This window comes from Muscardinus avellanarius, assembly GCF_963383645.1.
Source record: "Muscardinus avellanarius genome assembly, chromosome: 14".
Taxonomy (NCBI): domain Eukaryota; kingdom Metazoa; phylum Chordata; class Mammalia; order Rodentia; family Gliridae; genus Muscardinus; species Muscardinus avellanarius.
Window position 1 is genome coordinate 22,301,077 of NC_137800.1, and position 16,999 is coordinate 22,318,075.

The 16,999-nt window shown below is 36.9% G+C and overlaps 1 protein-coding gene across 1 annotated transcript in view; it reads right to left on the reverse strand.

Moving 5' to 3' along the window:
* NEK1 (NIMA related kinase 1) overlaps positions 1 to 16,999 on the reverse strand; it is a gene marked incomplete at both ends in the record, with an annotated part of 144,046 nt that overhangs the window by 37,246 nt on the left and 89,801 nt on the right. Inside the window, 3 exons of the mRNA XM_080710226.1 lie at positions 1,750 to 1,870; positions 4,084 to 4,260; positions 13,251 to 13,403. Coding sequence (XP_080566352.1) covers positions 1,750 to 1,870; positions 4,084 to 4,260; positions 13,251 to 13,403 — 451 coding nt within the window. The remainder of the gene's footprint in view (positions 1 to 1,749; positions 1,871 to 4,083; positions 4,261 to 13,250; positions 13,404 to 16,999) is intronic.

Consider the following 16,999-nt stretch of genomic DNA (forward strand, 5'->3'; position numbering starts at 1 on the left):
TATCCAAGAAATCACTGCCAATTTCAGTGTTGTGAGGTTTTATGACCCAGATTTTCTCCTAAAAGTTTATAGTCTTAAGATTTATATTTAGGTCTTTTATCTATTTTGAGTTATATTTGTATATGGGATTAGGTAAGGGTCCAACTTTATTCTTTTCCATGTAATTATTTTTTATTTATTTATTTATTTATTTTTTTTGGTGGTACTGGGGTTCCTGGAAGCCCTTCTACCTCTGGGCTACACTCCCAGACCTATTTTTATATTTTTATTTAGAAACAGGGTCTCCTAAGCCAGCGCGCGCGGCTGGCTTCGAACCTGCGCGATCCTCCTGTCTCCGCCTCCCAAGCGCGGGGATTACAAGCGTGCGCCACCACGCCCGGCTCTTTTCCATGTAATTATTATGTTTTAACAATATTTAGGTAAAATATTATTATTTCTACCACCAAATGTTCGTGGAAACCTTGTCAAAAATAACTTGACAATATATGGAAGAATGTATCTCTAGGCTTTTATTTAACTCCAATGGTTTATATATCTGCCTTTAGAATAGTACTACACTGTTTCAATTATTGTAGCTTTATATGGTTTGAGATCAGAAAATATATATCTTCTAGCTTTATTCTTTTTCAAGATCATTTTGGGTATCTAGAGTCCATATTCCATATTAGGATAGATTTTTTTTTCTGAAAAATAAATATATAAATATATGATAGTTTCACCTAGAAAAAATAGAAAAAAAATATTCTCTGGTAAGAAAGAAAGTAAAAAGAAATATTGAAATGTTATCTTTAAGTCATCAAAAGCTTGGTATCAGACAAATGAAACTGTTATGTGAGATTATCATTTTTAATTTTGGATAAATTGCTATAATACTAGATGTCAACCACTAAGCCAAGCATGGGAGGGAGGGATGGGGAGAGAATGGGGTGGGGATCGGGTGGGGACTGACTGGGCGATGTGTGCATGTATGTCTATAAAAGTTTGTATCCCACTATGATGTATGAAGACAGTGCACCAATAAAAAAAATTAAAATAAATAAAAATTAAAAAAAGAAAAAAAAAATAAATAAATTGATAAAGTTCACTGCAACATAATATGTAGTATCGGTAACTGTCCATCAAGGACTTAATGAGTTGTGGTATATTCATACAATGGAATATAAAAAGAAATGCTTTTACTCATTAATAAGAAAAGTTTCCCAGATTTTTTTGGCTAAAAAGAAACAATGTAGAAAGTACTGTGTACATTATACTGACAACTGTACTTAAAAAGGGAGGAAGCTGGATGGTGGTACACATCTGTAATTCCAGTACTTGGGAGGTTGAGAGAGGAAGATTACAAGTTGGAGGTGAGTCTCAGTAATTCTGTGAGACCTCAGCAACTTAGCAAGGCTCTATTTCCAAATAAAAATAAAATAGGGCTGGGGTAGAACTCAGAGGTAGAATGCTCTTGGGTCCAATCCCCAGTGGCAAAAAATAAAAGAAAACAATAAAAAAATAATAAAATGGAAGACTATATACAACTAAAATTATGAAAAAAGGAAAAGTAGAAATTGGCTGGATAGAGACAGAGGTAAGCAAGATGTTTCACTGTATTTGTTCATATACTTGTTGATTTATGAGCCAAGTGAATATCAATTAAGAAATTAAATTACTTTATAGGGTATTTACAATATTAAGATATATTTTTTAAAAGGTATTATAGAAAGGACCTGGATTTTCAGAGGTGAGAAAACATCCAAGACATACTTGGTTTGCTCTGTGTCTCTTTCCGCACTAACCCACACGTCGGTCACCATACATGGCAAGCTCCCGGCTTTGTCTTCCCCACTTGGCTCTTGCAGAACTTCTGTTTCCAAATCATCGGGTTCTGCAAAGCAAAAACAGAACAAGAAACACGTGTTAAAGCAAAATTTGTTGAAAGAAAACTGAATAAACTTCCTATAAATGATCACAACCTAGTTTTAGTCTAATGTACTAATTATGATAGAAATAGTCACCATCAGTTTTCACCTTGCGATCATTTAACTCTCCAGGTCAGTCACTTCTAAAATGACAGACTAATCCTTTTGCCTTTTCACTACAGTAAAACACTCAAAAGAAATATTTTACACTGTATTTTTCATTATAGAAATTTTTCTCTACTAGAATTTTAGTAATATGTAAACTGGTTTAAAGGAGTTAAAATTAATTTAAAGAATAAAGATGTTTGTGGTTACAAATATGGAAGAATAGACTGACATTATTGATTAGTAGAGAAAACCTTAATCTTCAAAATCACTCTTCTGAAAACAAAAACAAAAACTCTCCAACCATCAATAACTATTACTTGGACTTTTACAATGATACTGAGAAACAACTGGAGAGCACTGAATCAATCTATTCCCTGTTCCCTCTTTCTTTCTTTGATTGAACCCAGGATCTTTCAATTTCTGAGCTATACTCTCTGCCTTATTTTATTTTTTATTTTGAAACAGGGTCTCACTGAGTTGCAGAGGCTGGCCTCAAACCTGTGAGCCTCCTGTCTCAGCCTCTTAAGTACTGGGATTACGGGGTGTGCCATCGTGCCTGTCTGGATAGAAGGCTTTCTAGGGACTCAAGAGCATTGTCCCAAACAGTTCTCATCCCCACTCAAGGCAGGGAAAGGCCAGGGAAAGGCCAGCTCCAAAAGCAAAACTCCCCCAAAGAAGCAGCCATTGTCAAATGCACCAAACGCCAATAACATTCACACAAAACTCACGGAGCTATTTATTTGTTTGTTTGTTTATTTATTTATTTATTTATTTATTTATTTATTTGGTGGTACTGGGGTTCCTGGAAGCCCTTCTACCTCCGGGCTACACTCCCAGACCTATTTTATATTTTTGAAACAGGGTCTCTTACGCCAGCACGGCTGGCTTCGAACCTGCGCGATCCTCCTGTCTCCGCCTCCCAAGCGCAGGGATTACAAGCGTGCTCCACCACGCCCGGCTCACGGAGCTATTTAGAAATTCAATTTGTATAAGCACCACCCGGGGATAGACATCATTCAGAAGAGAAGAGCCCTGTAGGGCCACGGGGTTGGGCGTGAAGGACGCAGGCTCACGATGCTACTCCTGGCTGGATACCCATATTTCTACAAAGCCATGACGTTTGTGCTCCCACATTTCCTGTTTATGAAAGGACGTGCTGAGGCGTCTCACTGCTGTGTGCTGGCTCTACGAAAGGCCACTCACTTCTTGTTTACTCACAGATCTTCAGGTTGAGAGTAGCTGAAGAACGATAAGCCAAGAAAACTCAGCGCACAGGCCTGACGGCTTTGAGATAACCTCACAGTGGGCGCAACTTTGCAAAGGGGTGAATGTGTTTTGTATGTGGGAGGAACGTAAATAACTTGGGGGCAGAGGCCAGACCACAGCAGTTTAGAGATGGTTAAAAATTCTTTAATGTGCTTCCAGTGAGAGGCGGGTCCGTCTACCCTCCCTTTGAATCTAGACTGGCACGTGACCACCACTGGAGTAGAGCGGGGGTGATACGGTGCCAATTCTCCAAGTAATTATTTTGAGTAAAAGCAACTCTCACCCGACCTTTTAAAATGATACGAAGAAATAGCTGCAGTTCAGTAGATATATCTTACTCCACTTTTGTTGCAAATTCTTTAGTTTCTTCCCTCCCTTTGAATCTAGTCCTGGGCTCTCATGTAAGAAGTCGGACTAAGAAATTCCTATAATGGTGCTCAGACTCCTTGGAGAGGGACAGAGGCCATTTTAACTCTGCCTCTTGCACCTCTTACCTGTACTTTCCAAGGCAGCAGGAAAGCCATCTTGGATCTTGAAGACGACCAAGTGATCTCTGAGACAAAGGCTCATGAATTAGGAAAACCGCATTAGTTGAGCTTTGACTCAATCCCTGACATATAAAATAATGAGGTATAATGGACAGTAAAAGTATAGAAATGGTGAAGCTAATTTGAGATGAATCACACACACACACACACACACACACACACACACACACACACACTTCACTTGTAAAGTCCTGGATGTAAAAGAATTTAAGTGTTAGTAAATCAAATTTAGCTTATTTCAGCACATTAAAACGTACCTTCTGTATTTCCTTCTAATTTCAGTGAGGTCTGTGGAGAAGCTTCACTGAACTTTGGACTTTTTGTTACAATAGAAGAATCAATAGTAGTTGATTGGTTTATTTCAGGTGAAACACACTGCAGTTTTTCTTCTCCAATGATTAAGGGTTTGCATTTCTCCCCTTCAGGAGAAATTTCTGTAACAAAAAATAAAAAAATTTATGCTGTCTCTTCAAATGACTTGATTTTTACTTGTAATGACATTTAGAGCAACGTTAAAAAAGCTGCATTCTTGCAACAGGTACTGTTAAGCTCTATAATAAATTGGAAATTAACAAATGATTAAGATATATAACAATCAAAATTCATTTCAATTATATGTGGTTAACATGGTTGGCATTCTTTTTCCTTTTGGGTGAAATGAATACATGTATATTAGAACAGCATTCTAAAACTTAGCAGTTTCTGTTCATATGCAGTAGCTGGTAGTTACTTCTAATTGCTCCGTATTATTACCTGGTGCCTGGAGGGAATGGATTTGCCACGGAACAAGTTATTGCAGTTATTTACCCTCAGGTCACTCTTGTTCATTAGTTGAAGATTTTACTTTCTAGCTCACAATGTTCCTAATACTAATTCTGTCAAAACTACTTAGATGATTCCTGTATTTATAACAACAATTCTTCAACTACCTAGAGCTGTTTGTTGAACTTCATTCAATTTCAGTCTTCATCCTTGCTTCACTCCAAGTGATCCTACCAAAAAGATCTTATCATAAATTACAGCATTTAAAATTTTCCAACTTTAAAGTATTCCATTCTCAAATCTAATGTTTTTATTTTTACTTCTTGATGCCAGGGACTGAAAAGAGGGGCACTCTACCTCTCAGCTATACCCTCAGCCCTTTTTTTGTTTTGTTTTGAAATAGGATCACACTAGGTTGATGAGAGTCTCAGTTGTTAAGGCTGGTCTTAAATTTGTGATCCTCCTATTTTACCCTCCTAAATGCTGGGATTACAGGTGTGTGCCAGCATGCCTGGCTCAATCTCTAATGTCCTACTTTCCCACTAGTACTCAACTCTAAATTTTTTACCCTGCAAGTATCTACAATGTATTGGTCCTGCCACATGTTCCTTCTCCATCATCCCCATCTATAGTTCATCACTACAATCGTTCTCTTGCATATATCCTCAACTCATTGTACTTGCTTCATTGTGCTTCTGGGTCAAAACCCCATCCCTGCATATATTCAAGTACCTGCCTATCATACCTGCATATGCATGGCTGAAATGGCTGGAGGAAAATAGAAATCCATGCTCACTGATCTTAATTTCAATGTATTATTTCTTGTTATGGTTTGAACGTGTCTCCTAAAGGTTTGTGGGCTGAAAACAAGGTAGCAAGTGTGCAATGTTAAGAGGTGGCAGGACCTTTAACAGGTGAAGTCTGAGAGGAAGTCACTGGCTCCACAAGAGATTCCTGTAGTCTGTGTGGGATCCAAGTTAGCTCTAGAGGGAGGGCTACAGCAAAGGGACATCCACCCTTCTGATGCTCCTGTTTTCTTTCTTCCTAGATGGTCTCTGCCTCCTGCTTGTGCTCCTGCCATGCTGCAGCTCTCCATGCAGTGATGCAGCCAAGGAAGCCCTTGCAAGATCCTATGTAATGCTCCACACTTCAGCCTCCAAGGCTCTGAGCAGCTAGATTCCCCACCCTCCTTCCCTCTTTCCTTCCTTCCTCCCCCCTCTTCCCTCCCTCCTTTCTTTCTTTCTTTCTTTCTTTCTTTCTTTCTTTCTTTCTTTCTTTCTCTCTCTCTCTCTTTCTTTCTTTCTTTCTTTCTTTCTTTCTTTCTTTCTTTCTTTCTTTCTTTCTTGTATTGAGGATAAAACCCAGGGGCATTCTACCTCTGAGCTACACCCCAGCCCTATTTTTTTTTTATATTCTTTATTTTGAAACAGGGTCTGAGTTGCAGAGGGACTCACTAAGTAGCTGAGGCTGTCCCAAACCACCATCTTCCTGTCTCTGCCTCCCGAATGCTAGGATTACAAGTGTGTGCCACCATGCCCGGCTTAGATTCCTTTTCTTTATAAAAACCCTTCCTCAGTTATTCTGTTTTAGCAACAGAAAGAATAAAGCCAAGTAGGTCCGTTGTGTTGCCTATAGTCCTTTTAGAACACTGGGTTAACAGGAACTGTCCTTGGCTCACTTGGCTTCCTTAGAGAAAAAGTCTTATCAGGTATGTGGGAGGTGTTTTACCCTTTACCTCTTCCTAGTCAAAAGAGAACGAAACTATAGTTCTGAGCTTCAACAAACTCCCACAACAATGTGATTGTGGCAGAGGTCATAATTTGTGTTTTTGCTTACTTATTTCTACTATTTTGCCCTAAAATCACATTTATTAAAATCAGGAACAAGCGTCGGGCGTGGTGGCGCACGCTTGTAATCCCCGCACTTGGGAGGCGGAGACAGGAGGATGGCGCAGGTTTGAAGCCCCGCTGTACTGGCTTAAGAGACCCTGTTTCCAAATTTAAAAAATATATACATATAATAGGTCTAGGAGTATAGCCTGGAGGTAGCAGGGTTTCCAGGAACCTCAGTACCACCAAAACAAAAACAAAAACAAAAACACCAGGAACGAGCACAATAGAGAGGATAATGTTTTTAGAGATAATATTAAAGACTGCTTTAGGATGTCTATCCGATGCAATAAAAAAGAAAATAATTAGATTGTAGGGAAAGACACTTATTTCTTATCATTGATGATAAAACCTGGATATCTGAAACATCTAAAATGTAAAGAAATAAAAACTAACAATTTAATAAAATAATTCAGTAAGATGTCTGGATATATAATTTTATATCTACATTAAGGGAAAAAGAAGGGTTATCTATACCAAATAAAAATTGGCAAAAAGGCAGTGCAGTATAGACAAAGGTAAGAAATATCAAGAGACATTTTAAAAAGAAATCAAATAGTCAATAGCATACAACACAATGAAATTCACTCACAATCAGAAACCAAAAAATGAAACCAATGGGATATATTACTTATAATGCCAGTAATATAAAAAAGTAATGATATCAACAAGGCCTGTTTAATATGTGAAAAATACACCAATGAAACATTAATAGAGTAAAAGAAAAATCATATGATCATTTTAATTGACTTGGAAAATGAGAAAATGAGTTTAAGGAGATTTGTAGAACAAAGCTAACATATAAGAATTTATTATACCTTTATTTTTGTAAATCAGCCACAGTTATAAAAAATGAAGTAGTAAATAAATGGCACCAAGAAATAAAACATCTGGAATTATCTAATAAAAACTATAAGCCAGGAGTGATGGCGCACACTTGTAATCATAGCATTTGGGAGGGTGAGACAGGAGGATCACACTTCGTGGACAGCCTCAGCTACTACTTAGTGAGGCCCTTTGCAACTCAGTGAGACCCTGTTTCAAAATAAAGAATAAAAAATAGGGCTGGGGGTGTAGCTCAGAGGTAGAATGCCCCTGGGTTCTATCTCCAGTACCAAAAAAACCCTATGTATATAATTAGAAATAAACCTATATATTATAAATAAAGCCCCTTATGGAGAAAGCTTTATTCAATTTTGTGAGAAATAAAAAAGGTTTTAAATTGGTGTACTGTAATCATACATCTTGATGACGTTTTCAGGGTGACAGAGACATTCACAGTGCTCATGAAACCCTCCCCCCAGTGCCACCCCCTCCCTCTCCCTCCCCACATTCCTGTGCTCGGCACAGTGATTGGCTTTGGTAAGTTTGTATGTGTGCATCAGGTCCACTGAGGTGTTTCCCTCTTCAAGTCCTCCTCCCCCTCCCATCTCCCTCAGTTAGGTCCCCTCCTTCCTTCCACTAAGGTTTCTCCTCCTTTGTCTGAAGACCCTCCTGTGTCCCAATTTCTTCCTAGCTGCATATGAGGAAGAACATCTCACTTTTCGCTTTTTGTAACTGAAAAATCTAACTTAGCATAATATTCTCGTTTCATCCATTTCCCTGGAAATAACATAATTTTGTTCTCCTTTATGACTGAGTAGGATTCAATTGTGTATATATCCCACAATTCTGTAATCCATTATCTATTGATGGACATCGCAGCTGATTCCATAGTTTGGCAATTATGAATTGTGCAGCTATAAACATAAATGTGAATGCTTTACTATGGCAGTTTGGTTTTAATTCTTTTGGCTAGATACTCAGGACACACATACACACACACAGACATGACATATATATATATGGATTATAAGAATCTACATTATAAAGATATTGATTCTCCTCAGACTGATACCAATGGTACCTTTCCAGTGACAACCAAACGTGTCTCCAAACACTGCTAAGCCAGGTTCTCAACTAAGGGTTGAGAACTACTGTCACAGAAAATGAGAATCCACAAAACAAAGTTACAGTTTATTTTAAGATTAAAAATTAAGAACCAAACAGAAGGCATAAGAGAACAATATAAATTATAATTAAAAAAAGAATAAGGCAGTTGATAACACTCAGAAAACACTCAGGAATAAAATAATGATGGTTCTAAAACAAAAATCATATAAATAAAGCATAAATCAACTTAAAAATGGACAGTAAACAGGAGAAAAATAATAAAAATAAAAATAAAGCAATAGAAGAAAAGATTCAAGAAAGTGACAGAGATGAAAGACAAAGAAGATGCTGAAACTTCCTAAAGGACACTTAAAGAATAGAACAGAAAACTACAAAAACTGTGAATTAAGAGCAGTTCCCTGAATTTGGTGGGGGTAAAAGGACTAGAAACTACATATTATAAAGACACACCATGACAAGGAAGACTATAAAACTCCAATGAGAAAAAGCCAAAGAACAACTAAGTAAATGAGCCATTCTAGGTAGGAAACCTCAATACTGGTAAGATGTTAGTTCTTTTCAATTTGATCTTTGATTTCAGCATATTACCAATTAATATTTCAGGAAGTTATTTTACAGGCAAAATTATTTCAAGGTACATACGGAGATCCAAAAGACCAAGCACACCATTAAAAGATCCAGCACACAATTAAGGAAGAAAAACACAGCAAGACGGCTGATGACACTTGACTTTGAGATGTACTATAAAGCTACAGTAGTCAAGACAGTGTAGTACTGGCAAAAAGATCAATGGAACAGAACAGAGAGCCCACTATTACTTCCATACAAATATAGCCAGCTGATCTTTGACAAACGTAATTTATTAGAGAAAGTCTTTTCAACAAATGATACTGAACAAGAAGACATCCATGTGAGAAAAAAATATAATCTAGGCATGGCTTTTATATTTTTTATTTTATTTTATATGGTACTAGAGATCGAACCCAGGAGCATTCTAGATCTGAACTATGCTCCAGCCCTATTTTATTTTTTTATTTGGAAAAAGGGTCTCAGTAATTTGCTGAGGGCCTCCACTAAGTTGCTGAGGCTAGCAATGCACTCCAAGTACTGGGATTACAGGTATGTAACACCACGCCTGGCATGCCTTTATACTCTTTATAAAAAATCAACTCAAAATGGATCACACCAGAATGGCAAATATCACAAGTAAAAAAAAAAAAAAAAACAATTGCTGGTGAGGATGTAGAGAAAAGGGAACTCTTATACACTGTGGGAATGTAAATTAGTATAGCCATTATGGAAATCAGTAACAATGTTCCTCAAAACAGTAAACACAGAACTACCATATAATCCAGCCATATCACTCACTGATATGAAAGAACTAATGTAGCCAGGTGTGGTGGCCCATTTTTGTAATTCTAGTACTTGGGAAGCTAAGACAGGAGGATCACAGGTTTACAGCCAGCCTTAATCTCAGCCTCAGCCAGCCTAGAAATAGTGGGGCTCTATTTCAAAATAAAAAAAATAGGGATAGAGGTGTAGCTCAGAGGTAGAATGCTCCTAGGTTCAATCCCCAGTGCCATAAATAAATACATACATAATACATACGTACAGCAGCAAACTAATGCAAGCATATTTTAGTGATACATGTATACTCGTGTTTATCACAGCACAATTCACAATAGCCAAACTATGGGATCAACTTACTGGAAATGTATATTACTTTTATGTTTTCTTTTGATTTTTAACTTCTGGGGATTGAACCCAGGGCTTTGTGCATGCCAGGCAAGCACTCTTACCACTGGGCTACACCCTAACCCATTTGTTGTCTCTTCACTCCCCACTTTGGTTCCACTCGCAATCACTTGCTGTCTCTGTGGTTTTTCCTAACTGTAAGGGCCATATATATATAATTAGTCAAACTGTATTGATAAAGTAATACCTCTTCTTCTGTAGTCTCAGAACATTTCACACATAACCTCTAACAGACGCTGCCACACATATGATTTCTATGATGATAAGAATTGTTACTTCTTTGTCTTAAAATCCCAGTACAAATCATATTCTTCTAAGTAAATGTAGTTGTGAAAAAATAAAAAAAGAGGACAGATAACAAGTTTGACTATTAAAGATAATTATTTACATGCTTCTGCACTACCTCTAAATGTTATATATACTTCTTATTCTTGCACTTTTCATGCAATGCTATCATTTTTGTTTTCATTTTTGAGCTCAAGGATGACCATTTCTTTTGTAAATTACATTACACATAGTACATTACACATAGTAGTGTGCACAACTAATAAGTATTCAATAAAAGCTGGTAAGTTGAATTTTAAAGCCAGAAAATGAGTTATTTATCAGTTCCAATTCTATGCAGATAGATTATAATAAATATGGAGAATGAAAACTTTATTTTTATGTTGCTTAAAGATTACTATATATCAAATTATGTATTTAAACAATAACACTTTTACATGAAAGAAAACAGGTTCTCATTTTTTTTTTTTTTTTTTTGGCGGGTCTGCGGATGGAACCCAGGGACATCGACCTCTGGGCTACACCCCCTGCCCTATTTTTATTTTTGCAACAGCGTCTCACTAACTTGCGGACAGCCTCACTAAGTAGCTGAGGCTATCCGCGAACCGCGATCCTCTGGTTTCAGCCTCCCGAATGCTGGGATTACAAGCGTGTGCCACTGCGCCCAGCTGTTTTTAAAATAATATTTCTAATGAGTATGTAAATATATAAGACTTCCAGACTACAAAACAATCTGAAATTTTGACCATCACTTAAAAAAATGTTGCCGGGTGTGGTGGCGCACGCTTGTAATCCCCACGCTTGGGAGGCAGAGACAGGAGGATCACGCTGGTTCGAAGCCAGCCCCGCTAGCTTAAGAGACCCTGTTTTCAAAAATAAAAAAGTATAAAATAGGTCTGGGAGTGTAGCCTGGAGGTAGAAGGGCTTCCAGGAACCCCAGTACCACCAAAAAAAAAAAAGGTTTAGCCAGGCATGGTGGCCCATACTTGTAATACCAGTACTTGGGAGGCTGAGATAAGAGGATCACAGGTTCGAAGTCAGCACCAGCTACTTAGTGAGGCCCTATTTCAAAATAAAAAGTAAAATCTGATTGGGGGGTATAACTTGGAGGTAGAATGCCTCTGGGTTCCATCCCTGGTACCAACAAAACAAAACTGTTTTATAGCCTGGAGGCAGTGTGTCCTTGAATAAAGCCTGAGGCGTTTTGAAAATGTGCTCAGACTAAGGTCTAATATTAAGTTATTAGAATTTTATCTTTGATTAGTGTTCATCACACAACTGTACAATTTCCTGATATAAATGTGAATAAACTAATTAAAAATCTATATGCTTTGTGCTTTTGCCTTTTTCTAAAAATTGATTATATATTTCTTTATTCAAATAATCATTTTTCTTTAATATTAAAGAAGAAAATGATCAATTTGCCCTTAATAAGGCAATTGTAATCTACTTTTGCCCCTTTAGCCACATGTACGCAGTCTCATTTTACTGTCTAGTTCTCAGCACCTGGCTAATTCCATTACAGAGTATGTCAATAGCCTCACCTCCTATGTTACTTTTTCCATCAGGTTCAGAAACGAGTTTTGCTCTAAGCTTTGGAGAGAGACAAGGAGCAACAAAGAAAAAAAGCACAAAGAGTGACACATGCTCCCAAAAGAGAAGAACCACACGCAACTTCCTTACCAGGTGAACAAGCTGCTTAATTTGAAAATGACTGTTTTATACATGGAGACTCTTCTTTATGCATAGTTGTAATAATAAATCCCACAAGACTCACATATCATGAATGTTTTTCTCCTCTCCCTCCCCAGTCCTAGAATATCTACTATAGTAGGTATTATACAGTTTGTCATACCTACTACAGGTATCTTTTAATCGACTTAATTCCTAAATTCACATAAAAACATATACCATTCATTTTAATACACTGTTTTCATATTTTTCTTTTTTGGCGGGTCTGGAGATGGAACCCAGAGGCATTTGACCTCCAAGCTACACCCCCTAGCCTATTTTTTATTCTTTATTTTGAGACAGGGTCTCACTAAGTTGCGGAGGGCCTCATTAAGTAGCTGAGGCTGTCCGCGAACCATGATCCTTTGGCCTCAGCCTCCTGAATGCTGGGATTACAAGCATGTACCACCACGCCCGGCTCCATATTTTTCTTTATGGAAAATATTAATTCTGACTTTTCCAGCTCCCCCATGAATATTTCCTGTTCTTATTTATTTTTATTTCTTTGATTGGGTCTATGTTGCCTAGGCTGGTCTTGAACTTGTGATCCTCCTGCCTCAGCTTCTCGAGCAGCTGTGTGCCATTGTGCACCTGGTTTCCTTTTCCTTCTATTTTTAGATCTCATTCAAGTTATATCAAGCCAACACTCAAAACTACCATTTAGGGGAACTCCCTGGAAAACAAAATAATTTCTCAATTTATTAGTAAATTATAACTAGAAGACAACTTATTTGAAATAATTACTTAAAGTTGGAACATTTAAAAATTCATAATTTAGCCGGGTGTGGTGGTGCACACTTGTAATCCCAGCATTTAGTAGGCTGAGACCAGAGGATCATGGTTCCCAGACAGATTCAGCTACTTAGTGAGGCCCTCTGCAACTCAGTGAAACCTGGTTTCAAAATAAAGAATAAAAAATAGGGCAGGGGGTGTAGCTCGGAGGTCGAATGCCCCTGGGTTCCATCCCCAGACCCGCAAAAAAAAAAAAAAAAAAGTATAATTTAGTTTTAATATTATTTCTAGTATAGAAAATAACTAGTTTTGCTTACCACTTTTAATAGTTGTATTTTCCAATAATTCTGTCTGTAGTTGTAGTTCAGCTTCTCCAAGTATCTTTAGAACTGAATCTGTAGGGCTTTTACCCCAGACTTTTCTCGGAGATCCACTAGGATCTAACTTAATAACTTCTCCCACTGTATTTTCTGTAACAAAAAGATAAAAAGAAATAGTCTGCAATGACATAATAGTGTATCCAAATGAGTGATTCATTAGAAAAAATTATATAAAAAAGATATTGAATATAAAATAAATTCTAGGGTAAATGTGCTTATGGGTTAAAATGCAGAAAAAATATTTTAAAAATATGTCTTGTTTTTATCTTATATGTCATAAGAAAGTAACTAATACTTTAACAATAATAATTTTGGGTAAACTTTTAATAAAGTTTAGTGAAGAAAAAATAGAAAATTATCTATCAAAGCTAGAGTTGTTAGAAGATTTGGTGGTAAAGCATGAAGCATATAGGTGCCTCGCAGTAAAACAGAGCATATAATATATTATGGGGTATAAATTATAGAATTTCAATAGCAATCTTTACAAGTTAATACTGTTTTATGTACAAGTCCCATGCAAGTAAGTATTAGAAAATGGCAGGAAAATTCAGTTTTATATAACCAACATGATTCCAAGAGAAAAATAGTTTTAAAAAGGATGGCTAAACAAAGTAGAGAATCCAGAAATTGCCTCGTATCTTAAAAGTCATTTGATGTTTGACAAAGGTGCTACTGCAATGCAATGGGGGAGAAAGGTCTCTTTAACATGCAAAATAACTGAACATCCATAAGGAAAAAAAGTTTAATCTCTGCAATGCAGGAAACCCAGTGAAGTCAATGGTCTGTGTGAGCTGAAACAGACTGGAAGTCTAAAGAGGCCAAAGTAGCTAGTGTTTGAAGGACAGAATACTAAAACGTTGAAATTACTAAAACGTTGAAATTTTACACAGGAAGAGAACTCAGGAAAATTATAAAAAGCCACTTCAAGTTTTCTGCCGAGTACTGACCAGCACATTAGTACATTATGTGTAAGGAAATTGCTCTAGTATAGAAAGAAAAAAAAAAAAAGACCACCCAAAAGAGTGCAGAGGGAATAATACTTGGAATTTACACAGGGCCAGAAATAGTTCTTGTTTCTAGCAACAAGAAAAGAAATACTTATAATTTGCAAAGCATCAGGCAATTTATTCAGAAAGGCTGTTGACTCAGTAAAGGGGAAAGATTAGCCACAGACTAAACACGGCTCTGTTCCACTTAACAAAGTTTAAAAGCAAGATCTAAAAGAGTCTAGCTATTTACAAGTAACTAAACTACGTCCCAAAACAAAGGTCAAGAATATTTATAGAAATATCAAAGTACACAGAACCCTCACATAGGAGATAATAAAAACATTAACAAGATCAATACTGAAATTATCTAAGGGAAGACAAAGAAACAAACATGGAAAACAATGGCCCTAAATTTTTTACATTTTATGAAAACTACAAACTCATAAATCCAAGAAGCCCAACAAATCCCAAGCAAAAGAAACATGATGAAAATGATACCAAGGCAGGTAACTGTCAATTCACTCAAGCCAAGGTTATATGGGAAAGTCTGAAACACAGACAGAGAAAAGAGATACATTACATGTAGAGGAATAAAACTAATAATAACAGAAGACTTCCATTGACAAGTAATGCAGCTGGGCAACATCATCAAAGTACTGAGAGAAAAAAGTCAACTTAGAATTCCGTATCTCATAAAAATATGTGCAAATGGAAGATGAAATAAAACTTCAGAGACAAAAAAGCTGAAATAATTTACCACCTAGAGGATTTCACTACAAGAACTGTTAAGGGAGTCTTACAGGCCAAAGAAAATGATGTCAGATAGAAATTGCTCCACTTAAAGTGCTGGAAATGTTAAGTACATGGTAGATATAAAAAGACCTTTATCTTATTATTTAAATCTTTTTAAAAGATAAATGACTATGAAAAATATGGGATTTATAGCATGAGAAAAACAATAGCACAAAAGCTGGAAGGGAATAAAAGCCGGGCGTGGTGGTGCATGCTTGTAATCACAGTACTTAAAAGGCTGAGACAGGAAGATGGCAGGTTCACAGACATCCTTGGTTACTTTGGTGAGGTGCTCTGAAACTTAGTGAGACCTTGTTTCAAATAAAGAATAAAAAATAAGGCTGGGGGTGTAGCTCAGAGGAAGAATGCCCCTAGGTTCCATTCTAAGTACCTCCTCCATAAAAAAATCTATATCTATATCTATATCTAGATATAGATAGTTTTGGGTACTGGGGATGGAACCCAGGGGCATTCTACCTCCAAGCTATACCACCAACCTAATTTTTTATTCAGTAGCTAAGGCTAGCTGTGAACCCAGATCCTCTGGTCTCAGCCTCCCAAGTACTGGGATTACAAGTGTGCACCACCACGCCTGACTAAGATATATAGCTAAAATATATATTATTAATCAAATGCTGAAATAGGAAAACTAATAAACCAGAGATAAAATGAAATAAAAAAATACTCAACGAATAAAAAAATGCAAAATAGGTAAAATGGAAGAGGAAATAGATGGGGCAAAGAGAAACAAATACCAAAACAGTATATTTAAATTGGATTGAATGTGAGTTGTAAAAGTATTAATTAAAGATTGTTAAGTGTTGATTTAAAAGCAAACCCAACAATAGTTTGCCTAAAAAAAAACACATTAAATATAAAGCCACCAATAGATTAAGAAGAAAAAGAAAGGATAAAGATTCACCAGTCTGACAGATATACAGGCCTGTAATCCCAGCTACTCCAGAGGCAGAGGCTGGAGGATAGCAAGTTTGAGGCCAGCTTGGGCAACTGAGTGAGACCTGGTCTCAACAACAACAAAAGATAGATGTAGCTTAGTGATACAGTGACCCTGGGTTCAAACCCCAGCATCACAAAATATACAAACAAAAAGATATACCAGGCTAATATTGAACAAAAGAAAGCAGAGTGATTATATCTGTATCAAAGCAAATTTTTTTTTTTAATTTTTTGGTGGTACTGGGAATGGAACCCAGTGGCTTTCTCCTCCAGCCTACACTCCCAGACCTATTTTATATTTTATTTGGAAACAGAGTCTCTTAAGCAAGCGCGGCTGGCTTTGAATCTGCGCATTCCTCCTGTCTCCGCCTCCCAAGCGTGGGGATTACAAGTGTGCGCCACCAAGCCCGGCATTCAAAACACATTTTAAATAAAGATTTTTTTGCAGTACTAGGGATGGAACCTAGAAATAATCTATTAATAATCATTTCACAGATAAAGCTGAAAATTATTATGCCAAAGTGAAAGAAGCTAGAAAAAAAAATAAGCACAGACTTTTAGGATCTATTTATTATTATTATTATTTTTTGGTGGTACTGGGGTTCCTGGAAACCCTTCTACCTACGGGCTACACTCCCAGACCTATTTTTATACTTTTTTATTTGGAAACAGGGTCTCTTAAGACAGCACGGCTGGCTTTGAACCTGCGCGATCCTCCTGTCTCCTCCTCCCAAGCACGGGGATTACAAGCATGTGCCACCACGCCTGGCCCTTAGGATCTATTTAAATGATACTTTAGAATAAGGAAAGTTAATCTGAAGTAGAAAAAAAATCAGAAAACTAGGAATGGAAGCACCATATGACCCAGCTATAGCACTCCTTAATATCTTCCTAAATAAATTAAAGTCAGAATACTATAGTGATAAGGCATATCTATTTTTAGTAGCA